The sequence below is a fragment of the Rhinolophus ferrumequinum genome, chromosome 6, assembly GCF_004115265.2.
Source record: "Rhinolophus ferrumequinum isolate MPI-CBG mRhiFer1 chromosome 6, mRhiFer1_v1.p, whole genome shotgun sequence".
NCBI lineage: Eukaryota > Metazoa > Chordata > Mammalia > Chiroptera > Rhinolophidae > Rhinolophus > Rhinolophus ferrumequinum.
In genome coordinates this window covers 69,575,505-69,587,085 of record NC_046289.1, presented here as the reverse complement: position 1 = coordinate 69,587,085, position 11,581 = coordinate 69,575,505, and the positions used below count along the sequence as shown (strand labels likewise).

Sequence of the window (11,581 nt, the reverse complement as noted above, 5' to 3'; positions counted from 1 at the left end):
TCATGATTACTGAATGTGCCACTTTCAGCTTTCTGTAGAGCTGAGTCTCAGTCCCACTATCTGTAAATTGGGGATAATAATACAGCCCCATTTACTTCACAGGATCATTAAGAACAGATAAGCTCGTATGTGTGAGTTTGTTCTAGTAAGCAAAGACACTGTTTTTATCATGCCCTAAATAAATAAAACTTCCCACACCAATGCTTGCATACACATTTATTAAGACGCAGCCAAGGGAAATGTGTCAGCTCCTCCTCTCAAGCACAGTCTTCTTTATTGGTGTGTGACAACGCCCAGGGCTGGGGGAACAACATCATCAAAATCAAATGCCAGTTTTTACAGACTTGGCCCAAACAGTGCGGCCCAAAGACCATTCTACACTGCAAGAAATCTGAGGACATGTCATTCTTAGTCATGCTTTTTACTGTTGTTGACGTATACACTTTCTTTTTAATATTCACTGCAGATCCGCATTAAAAAAAAAAAAAGCTCGTATTATAATTTAGCAGAAAGCAGAGATATCAGTATGAAGGACAATGCGATAACAAAAGAAAGCTGGTTTTTATCCATGTTTGTCTAAATTAGAAACATGCTGCCATTCATGGGGGTTTTAATAACACATGCACATAAGCGAGATGGAGGCCTAACGGGCAGTGTGGCGTCCACGCAGCATCTTCACTTTACTCGGGGTCCTTATCCTCATCTGAAAAATGGGGCACCGATTTCTTCGCAACAACATTGTCCAGTCTTTGTCCTTGTAGATATGGGTTGACACTCTGAAAAAATATGTGTGGTTTGATATTATACCTGAACATTGAATACAGACATCTCACAAAATAGATGAAAGAGAATCATTGTTGGCTATTGGGTTCATTACAAGGTAACAGTGGTACGTACCACCTAACAAAGGATTACTCCAGGACTCTAATCGGTACCTCAATAGGCAGAGACACGTTGTCTGACTGACAAATGTGTCTAATTATGTCTTTCACACAGCTGTAAAGTTCTTATCAGATACAATATGCCCCCCACTTTTCTGGCACAAAGATTTCATGTGAACCATCTAATACACTCTTACTATTAACTTAGATTTGCAAGCCCTGTATGAAAGAGAATTGTTGTTTGGTGGCCTTATTTCGGTGGGAGAGAGAATCTGAAGTGCATTAAATTATTTTACAAGAAGAATGTTCTTAAGATGACAGAGCAGGGCCCAGTGGAAACTAGCATCTGCAGACTGGTCACAGAATCACCCTATTGTTGCATTGATTCTTCCATGCCAGTATTCTACTAAAGAGGATTCATCGAAGCTCTAGCAAATTGAAAGGCTGAAGAAAAAGGAGGAAGTTAGATGGAAGGCTCCTTTATTTTTGACTCAAGTCTCCATAGTCTGACATCTCTTTCATCTGTTGGTATTCTGAATGAGTCAAGGTTTTTCCATTCCTTCTCTAATACATATCTTTTTTTTTTTTTTTTGAGGTTTGGATTTGAACTAGTAATTGCAGCTTTACAACACAGGATTTATTTAGAAGGCAGAAAATTTTCAAAACGTTTTGAAATATTTGTTTATTGAAATAGCCTTCTAGTCACTGAATAAAAATATACAAAAGAAGCTGTAGTTACAAATGATGAGCAATCCCATTGGATACTAAGCCCCCAGGAATGAATGGAGGCAGTTCACAGGTGGGTCTGTCTTGCCCATGGAACATGGTCTGCCCTTTAGAAAGGTGAGCAGACATTCTCCAAAGGAAGAAATGGAAACCTGAATTTAGTATTCGTAAATGTCCTTCCACATTCTGACAGGTAATGGAAAATGAACTGTCCAACTCACCCTGCAAAACTGTGTCACAAACAAGTGAAGAATTATAAAATATGCAATGTCCGCATAGATCTGAACAACTGACATGTCACAAAAGACAGTACTTTGCTGGGAAGGAATCTTTAAAATATTTAAAATAGCTAACATACTTTTTATATCAGGGATTGTCAACTAGAATGGCCTGGCCTACCCCAGGGTATCACATCAGAATCTTTGGGTAGGTAGAGCAAGTGTGGACTGAAAAAGTATATTCAATATCATAGATACCATAAATGTTTTGATTGTTGTTTAATAATAATATCTATTCTGAAAATTCTCATATATTAAGAAAGGGCATGAGATGTTCATGTTTATGAAATATGGAATAAACGGTCTATAAACTCTTTGAATAAGATAAATAGTAGATCTCAACTATTAACAAGAGATGTCTTAAGAGTTAAAAAGTTTGCAAGGTCATTTAAAGGTGAGTTAACCTTTTACTCATGAAGCAACTAGGAATTCAGTTGGATTTGAGCCAGTATGGAAAGTTACATAAAACCACCTGGGGCTCAGTTGTAACTGGGGAGAATTCTCTCGGTGAGGGACTTTTATGGGAGATAGTCCTTCTTCCCAGACCCAGAACATGACAACGATTGGAAGGGAGGGGAAGTAAATTAATGAGAAATAAAAGGGGCAATCAGTTGAACATTTTTGATAAATGTTTACTAGTATTGAATCCTAAAAAAAAATATTGTTTTTTATTATTTTTATTATTTAAAAAAATTATTTAAAAAAATTAAATTATTTAAAAAAATAAAATAATAATATTATTATTATTAAAAGTAATAATAATAATGGTACTCGGTTTTAATTATCCTCTGAAGAACTTGACGCACTGATATAGTTATCTTCTCCTTTAGCTGAGAGACTGGCTAGGTTACACAACGAACATTAGTCCCGTTTCACAACTGGAAGAACCACTGTGATATGATCCTTGTTTTTGATGTTCTCTGGAAACCCACAGCAGATGCTGAGCTTCATTGGAGAAAGCCTTGATTTTTCCCAAAAGGAAGCCCATAATTTCTTTATATGGATTCATGCAAGTGGTCAATGTCTTTAGTTAAGATGGAAACACCATCTGAGGCCTGATGACAGGAGGGGCAAGTTCTGTTTCCCCATAAGTCCTGAGAGGCCCATGGTTTACGGCATGAGCATGGGTCTTTGTAGATGCCTGAGAACAGAAAGAACTTAATACGTCTAGGTCAAAGTGACCCTTATTTTCATAGATTCTAAGCCTTTCCTATGCGGAAGAAGTTGAGGCCAAAGTAAAACCTTCATAACATGTGTCCTAGCCAGATTTCTGAGTTTTGGTCATCCTGGTCTCATCACTGAACCTAAATCATGACCCACAGCCATGACTCAAGTCAGGGCAGAAGGAAGGGTGAGCCAGGAAGTAGAGACAATTAAAGCTCCATTCCAAGTTATTCATTTTGGATCCATCATTGGTCTTGTTTGGAAATGTCCTTGTTGTGCCATGGGGAGATATTCAAGCCATCTTATTGGTAAATTATGTGTATTCTGAGCCCCTGGAACAAAATTTCTTGATGTTCTCTCAAAACCACATTACACCCTTAGGACTCTTCCTGCCATACTCTGCCACGGGAAACTGTAATCACCCAAGAAAAACCCCTAATAACCCCATTTACTCTCCCAAAGAAGATCTGTTTCCAGGCGTCAAAACTGCATCTCACATAGAAAACTGGCTGTGGGTCTTCTGTATTTTGTCAGGTAGCACAGAAGCTGGGAACTCTCTGTTGCTGGGGTCTGAGAATGAATGCTGAGTCCAGAACATCCACACCTCTTAAAGCACTCTCTGACTGGATTTGGCAAAACTATTCAGCATTGCCACAATGACCACTGTCCAGAGTCCCAAATTTTGCCAGGATCCCGGCACTTGCTAGGCTAATAAACAATCAGTGGCCATGCGTATAAGGTTTGGTTTGTATATTTTAACCAAAATGGTTACTATCTGGCAGCACTATGCTATGTAATAGCAGGATCTTAACTCTTTCTCCATTTGATGAAAAAAAGATGGCCGGTGGCCAGGCGCTTCTGTGTGGGAAAGCAGCCGTGGATTGGCAGGACGGACAATGATCTCTTATTAAGTCCGATGCCATCAAATGCACTGGACACCCAAAGCATATTCGACAATCAGCTTTACATGAGGCAACACCGTGGTGGCTAAAAGTGAAGCACCCAGACCAAGGTCTCACCCTGGGCAGCCCTGGGATGGTTAGTAACGAAGCCTGCAGTAAATTCAGAGGTCAGCAAACAGATATAATCTATCTAGTGGGTTTTTATATCAATCCGGCTAGGCCAAGAAAAAAGGCATGTAGGAGAAACGAGGTTCGTTCATTTCATCTTTTGTCCTCATATTCCTTCAAAATTATTGCCTGGAGCCTGCAGCTCATCACTTCCTTGTTCCTATCTTGTGGGTTTATATAATGGGTGCAGATGTGTGAGCAGTTACCCGCAGTGGCCTACACACTCTGTGCAGAAAGACCTGTCCTAATGTACTCCCCGCATTTCCCACATCTATGTGAGAGACACAAGGCACGTTTCCTGTGTGAAATGGAGGTGATGGAATCACCATACAACTTGGCTTCCCACTAAAAATCACATGTGAAATCTTGAGAAAGCATCCCAGAAACCAAGGGCGGACTTTCTGGGCATGGCGCTCATCACATGGGACCTCTGTTCTGCCCTCCCAGGACTGCACGTGAAAGGATTCTCTATGTTCCAACTACTGAAGGTTCCAGCTTGTCAACCAGCCCACTCAGAAGCTTCACGCATCCCAGCAACAACCCAGCCAGCCGTGCATTACCCTCCGCTTTCGTCTCTGTCCTCCCTTCATCTTCTCATAAAGGAGTTTCTTGTTCTAGAGCAGGGAGAAAAGAAAACAAATGCAGAGGTATGGATCAAATTTGGTGAACGTCTATTTTAAAAGCAACACTTGGTGTGTCCCCTGGATATTTACATACACATATTTTGGAAACAAAGCTAGATGAAAGGAATGTCGTGTCAGAAAGATGGACCACAAGGGAAAAGCTGGTGGTTGTGCAGCTTTTAATAAAGTTCTCTGCAATGCCCTGAGGCACGTCAGTGTCATCGACAATCATATAAACAGGAAAATACAACATTCTAAAACACAAGAGGCGTTGGAAACCCATCTCCCCACTTTGAACAGCCTTTGTTTAAAACAAACAATTTTATCTCACATTAATTTTGTATCTAACTCCCTCTTTAGGAGCTGCACACAGAAACTGTTCTCCAGAGTAGTGTCTGACTATTAATAACAATCTTCTAGGTAAATAAATGAAACACTCTGACTTCTGCAACCTTTCCTCCTGTGGCTTAAGTCAGTGCACCCAGTCAAGACAATCGGAAAACCATTTGGTCTATAACATTTTTAATAGAGTGAACCTTTTAAAAACTGCCAAAAAACTTCTTGGCAGAAGGAAAGTTATGTTGGGGGAAAGAACGGGATCTGTTACCACAGTTTGTATAAGTGTTTCCACATATTGCTGTATTTCAAACACATCGTGGACTTAAATGAGCTCTAGAATATCAGACACATGCTCAACAGATTTCCCTTCTATTGGGATTATAAAAGACAGACACTTAACCTGGAGGCAGAATGGGAGAAAGGGAACTGGGTGGCGGGGGGGGGGGGGGGGGGTTACGGAGAGGGGGGGGCTTTACTTGTGTTGTTTTTTTATTTGATTTTTAATCAGAAGCGAAATAATGTATAAAATGGTGATTCATCTTACTCTAAATAAAAATACCTTGACATTGATTAAAAAAAAAAAAAAGGAGACGACAGAGTGTTGGTAAGGAACAAGTTTATACAACACTGGTATCCTCTGAGCTGTCTGGATAGAAATTTTTTTTTTTTTTAATGGTCGATTTAGAAATGAAAATGCCAAATGCCAAGAATGAGCTTCATCATTTTCATGTTCATTAAAATCTACCTCACCCACAATTTACAGTGCATATCTCTTGCCCAACCTCAACTATGTGGAGAGGCTGTGCCAGGGAGGGAAGCAGCCTCCACTGCCAAAAGGCCGGTACTGGTCACAGCCTCCCTCTCATGCTCACTCGGGCAACTGATCAATTTAGTATCTCTTGAAATCTTGCCATTTGCGACCACATAGATGGACCTTGAGGGTATTATGCTAAGTGAAATAAACTCAGACAAAGGAAGACAAATACCACATGATTCCATTCACATGTGGAATAAAACAAAACAAAACAAACAAACAAACAACAAAACAAACTCATAGAGGCAGACAACCGATTGGTGGTTACCAGAGGGGAAGGGGGGTGGATGGAGGGCAAAATGGGTAAAGGGGGTCAATTGGCTGGTCATAGATGAAAACTAGACTTTCGGTGGTGAGTACGCTAAAGTGTATACAATGTCAAATTATAATGTCGTTCACCTGAAACTTATCTAATGTTCTAAACCAATGCTACCTCCATTAGCAAAATGTACATCTATATCAGAAGAGAGAAAAGTGGGATGTGTGGATCATTCACTTGAGGAAGGAGGACATCGCCGTGAGGCTCATTCCTGTCGTCTGTAGGTGCCTTTCTGGAATGCAACAATTCCTGATGCACAGAGAGTGTCCGGGGCGTTCATGCCAGAGCTGGGGCACGGGGCTCGGGAAAGGGCGCGCAGAAAGCAGCTTCTGCATGTGCACCTCCACATTCAGCTGCCTGAGCAGGAGGGAGAGTGCGGAGGCACCTGCGAGTTGGTACCGCTGTGTAGGACAGCCAACCAGCCGTGACCGAGTTCCACTGGGCCACCAGGATCATTTTAGTTACTCTCCGTTTGAAGGCTGCGGGGCCGATTATATCTGTAAGAGCCTTCATTCTAAAGGAAATGCAGAAGGTCTGGCAAGTCTTCCTGTCAAGGATGGTCCCTGTGTTTCCCTAAGAGCTAGGGTTAGGATTAGCAGGACGACGCTGTCCCACCCTGCATGAAAGTGGCCAGGGCATTCCAGATTAGCCCTGCTTTATATGGATTTAAAGGCAAGGAGTGGCAGGCATAGTGTAGGTAAAAGAAGTACACAAAACGAATGAGAAGAAACCAGCCCCCTCTCCTGACACCCGTTCCTTGTTGATGGGTGAGGAGGGAGCAGCATGGAGCCTGTTTCCCATGTGAGTAGCAGGTTCGAGTTCATAAAAAGGGCTTTCCATTGTGCCATCAAGATTTTGGACAACTGCCCAGATGTTGGTTTCAAATTCCATTCCTAAATGGAACCAGGGAGGCTTCTTGGAGAAATGTCTGTTTGCAGGACTAAGGCAGGGGAAGCACAAGGATGAATGAAGTTGGAATATCTAATTGAGCCACAAAGTTAAGGAAGTGCTCAGAAAGTGATGGGACATGTCAAAAAGAAAGAAAAGCCAGCTTGCAGAGACTCCCACTGGCTACACCTAGGACAGTTTGAACAGCAAAATAAACAATACCAGATATCAACAAATCCATACCGATGTTACACAGATAAACACAATTTAGTATACGTGCTGCCGAAGCGAGCACAATAAACACAATTTAAATAAATAAATAAATAAAGCAAGCAAGGGAAACTCTTGCTAAGGGCAGAATGCCAACCAATAAATGCATAAAGACTACTAGAGTAAGAAAATCACCATCAAAATGACCATTGTTATAATTGATTCTGGCGAGTATCATCAATGGATACTAAACCTGTTGGTTAAAATTTTAACACTGGCAGAGCACTTAGTCTCAAAGTATCTCCCGGCAGATCAATTATTAATTTCAAAAGCAAAAATGGTTATTTTACCCTGGAGAAAACTGGCAGACACGACTTTAACCAGGTCACCAGCAATTCTGGGACCAACTGGCACTGTGTGCCTCCTGATATGCAACGCTAAGAAGAACGTATCAGAAAAGTGTCACTCAAGTCTAATCATGTAGAAACATGAGACAAGCGCCAACTGCAGAGCACTGGACTCTTCGGACATGTTCAGGTCAGGAAACGCGAAGAAAGGCAGAGACAGGGTTCCTGTCTCTTCTTTTTCACCTGGCTCAGGCTCTCTATGACCCGCGGCGTCCGTTTAAGGAAGAGCCTCTAGCTGCCCAAGCTGCTGATGAAAAGATGTGCTACACACTTGGAAGGGAGAAATATTGGCTTTCAAGACAACTGTTTCCTGTAACACTCGGAGATGAACATGTGACGGGAGGAGGTGACTGACATCTAGTAACCACCCTTTGGGCCCAGCCACTCAGTGCTGTGCGTTACACATTGTCTCAAAGGTAACCAGGCCTGGGTAGGATTCAATAGGACCGCTGGACAGGACACATTCTGAGCGATGAGCCGTGAAAAGATAAGGGATTTCTCCAGTTTTTAAAGAACTCCTGGAGTCAGGTGGTCTGGTTCAAATCCCAACTCTGGCAATCATCAGCTGTGCTGAGTTGGGCAGCCTATTCAACTCTCTAAGCCTGTATTGTCTCATCTGCAACAGGAGAGTGATAGGGGTGGGCAGATTGAATGAGATAATTCTTGTAAAGTATTTAGCTTAGTGTCTGGTACATAGTATGTGCTCAATAAATATGACTATCTATTAATGCATTATAAAATACAATTACTGTTCATCTTTATATTGCCTTCACCTCACACAGGCCTGAAAGACATATGATGTGCATTTAATAAATGTGTCTTGATGCATTAACAGAGATACAAATGTAGGAAACAAGGCAGATACTGATATTTATATGTGAATGTGCTAAAGAAAGACCCAGCTCAGCTTCAGCTAATGTCAAAAACAGGGAAAGATTATTAGCAAATAAGGAATCGGGGTCTTATATGCAGTTTCATGTGAAAGATAATCACTTTGTTAACTTAAAGGATGGTTGAGCTGAAGACATGCTTGAGGCCATCATTCTATATAAATACTGAGGAAGACTTATGGACCCCAGCTTAGAAAAGCAAGACATACTCAGTTCACATTTCCATGTGAAGATGAAGCAAACCATGTTTTACTGCTAGGTGGTAATGAGAAAATAAATGAAGGAAACTTAAGTTTAAACAAACCCATAATTATAGATGGTAAAAAGTGTGCAAACATTGGTTCTTGGTCCCTGACGCTGTAATAGCACTCCCCTTTTACATTCAGTCCTACTCTTGAGCTCTGACACAGATAGAGAAGGGGAATGACTGGGAAAAGAAATCAGTATTCAGAGAAGGATACACAGAGAATGAAGGATGGTGGTTGGCCTCTTATTGGAGTGCTGAGAGTGAGTGGAACTTGGTGAGAGAAATCTTTAAAGCTTTTCAAGAAGAGGCAAGGAAAGTTGGCAAGAGAGAAGTTTCCATCTCGCCCGCTTCCCCAGTTGGGATCTCTGCCCTCACTCAAACTGTTCTCAGCCTCCCTCTTGCTTTCTTTAGCTCATGTCTAGCAAACCAGTTACGCGGGTACCTTCTCCCCTTAGACCTGCATGCTGACCTTTTTAGCACCTTCGACTTCCTCAGTGGCTGTTGTGCAATTGGCCATGTGAGTCCTCAGTCCTGGATCTTCCTCTACACTTACCTTTCATCTTTCCTACTGCAGTACTTGCACCTGGTGCTCATGGTGTAGCTAGAACACGAAGCTGAACAGTGCTAAGTCGGGTTTTCTTTTCATGCAGTTCTTCTCAACCAGAAGACTAAGCGATTTGAGAACCAGTACCCTGTCTTGACGACCATTGCCTGTTGAGTACCTAGCACAGTGCCTGAAACGAAGCAAGCTCCATGTCTTCTGTTTGGTGTTTGTTGAACCTGCCCCTTGCTTCTGTTAGGCAATACCTTTGCCCGCCTCTGTGTATTCTTCCCCAGTGCTCCTGTCTGATCTCCTACCCTCTCCCTCCCCTCTCCACTCCCTCCTTTCTCTCCCACCTCCCTCTCCTCTTCCTGCCTTTCTTTTTAAGATTCCTTCAGAGGAAAAGTTCATACCGTCCACTTCATATAAACCTGATATCTCTTCTTTCCTCCTCGTGCTATATTTATGCCATATACCAATTCTAGTCAGTTCTCCAGCCTCCTCCAGAGTGTCTTAGATTCTCATCATGTTGGTGAGATCCACTTGAATTCACTATGTTCACAGACTTCATAACTGGAATTACTTCCCGTATTTTTTCCTGCCTTTAGTTCCTTCTCTATTACACCACCAGAATAACTTCTTTTATAGGAGCCTTTCATAATTTCAGACTCCTATCCAAGCACCTACAGATGTTTGCCTATTTAATTCAACATGTTCAAACTCTACTAGTAGGCTTCAAAACGGCTCCACACACCAATTCTCCTGAACAGAACTGCTTATGAAAAGGAAGAGAAATAGAATAATGCATATTAGAGGAAGCAAATTCACGTAGGGGGTGTCGTTGCTTTGCTGTTTTAAGACAGGAAATGTGTGCACGTTGAGGGTTGCGTGTCAGTCAACTCAGTGCAATGTTAAAGCAAGATGATGAAAAACTGAAAATGGTCATTAGTGAGGCAGGACAGCACTTTCTTTCCACAACAGTGTAAAAGGAAGGGAGAGAACTCGGTGCCGAGACTACAATATTCCCAGTAAAGTAGGAAGCAAGGGCAGCTGCCAGTAATGAGCTGGGAAGGGATCGCTAGCTTTAGAAGGGCTTAGGCAGTTAGGCATATCTGCTCATTCACTCATTCCACAGATATATTAACTACCTACTGATATGTGAATTAACACTCAGAAAGAGTTCTCTTTCCAAGTGTGTACTTTTCCACTTTCCTCACATCCTCACAATCTGGGATGTGTTACGACCCAGATTGGAGCTTTAGCATTTGAGTACATAGGCCCAACCACAGGGACCTACACATATCCCCATTCAAATGCGATCTTATTTGACTCATTGTTCCAGCCTGTTAAGACCATCTTGAATCCCAGCTCTGTCATTCAGTGCTATCCCTTCCAACTTTGTGTCATCCTTTGAGAATCTGCTAAGTACACGTCCTAAGTTTTTTATTACAAACATTTATAAAAATGTGGACCTGCAGGACACCATGTGAAATCTCTCTCCCTATTGACACGGACTCTTTAATAAGCTCCCTTTTGGTGTTGTTCTCTTGCCTGGGATATATCTCTCCACTTTTTCCAATAGGAGATCATGAAAGATCTCATCAAATGCTTTGCTGAAGTCCAAATGGACCGTGCTCACTTCATTTCCCTCACAGGCTGGCAAGTAAGGAAATAATGCTGGCAAGTGGAATACAATTAGTCTGACAAAATGTGTTTTTAGCAAACCTGTGCCATGCTTTCTCTTTCCAAGTGCTTAGAAAGAATTTCCTTAACTGGCAATTATAGATTCTTGCCTGGTATTGACAGCAAGCTCACTGCTACACATTTTGGAATTTGTCTTCTCTTTCTACAACACAGAATTACATACATCTGTTTCTAAGCTTCTGGCATTGTTTTTCCTTAGTTCTGCAGAGGTCATCTCCCTCAGTCTAGAGATAACATTTGCAAATTTTCTCAGCATCCTTTTATTTTAAAAAAGTCACATGCTTCCTATAAGAGCTGCGTGAAACACTAGTGAGACTTTAGGATGTGTTATGACCCAGATTGGAGTAGAAGTCTCTGGAGACTATAACTGACAAGATTGGGTCAGGTCATCGACTCTTCAGATGGGCACGTGTATTGTACCCTAGACATACGATCGTGGTCTGGAATGGTAATTACACAAAGTCCCTCTCAACCAGAGAT

At 41.7% G+C, this 11,581-nt stretch overlaps 1 protein-coding gene across 2 annotated transcripts in view; it reads right to left on the bottom strand.

The window, feature by feature from the left end:
• Nucleotides 1-201: 201 nt before the first annotated feature.
• Nucleotides 202-11,581, bottom strand: part of SCG5 (secretogranin V) — a 50,026-nt gene continuing 38,646 nt past the window's right edge. For both annotated transcript variants that reach the window (XM_033108997.1, XM_033108998.1), the window contains exons 5-6: nucleotides 4,680-4,733; nucleotides 202-776 (exon numbers count right to left, since the gene is read on the bottom strand). In XM_033108997.1, the coding sequence (XP_032964888.1) occupies nucleotides 681-776; nucleotides 4,680-4,733 (150 nt within the window). In that variant the 3' untranslated portion in view covers nucleotides 202-680. The remainder of the gene's footprint in view (nucleotides 777-4,679; nucleotides 4,734-11,581) is intronic.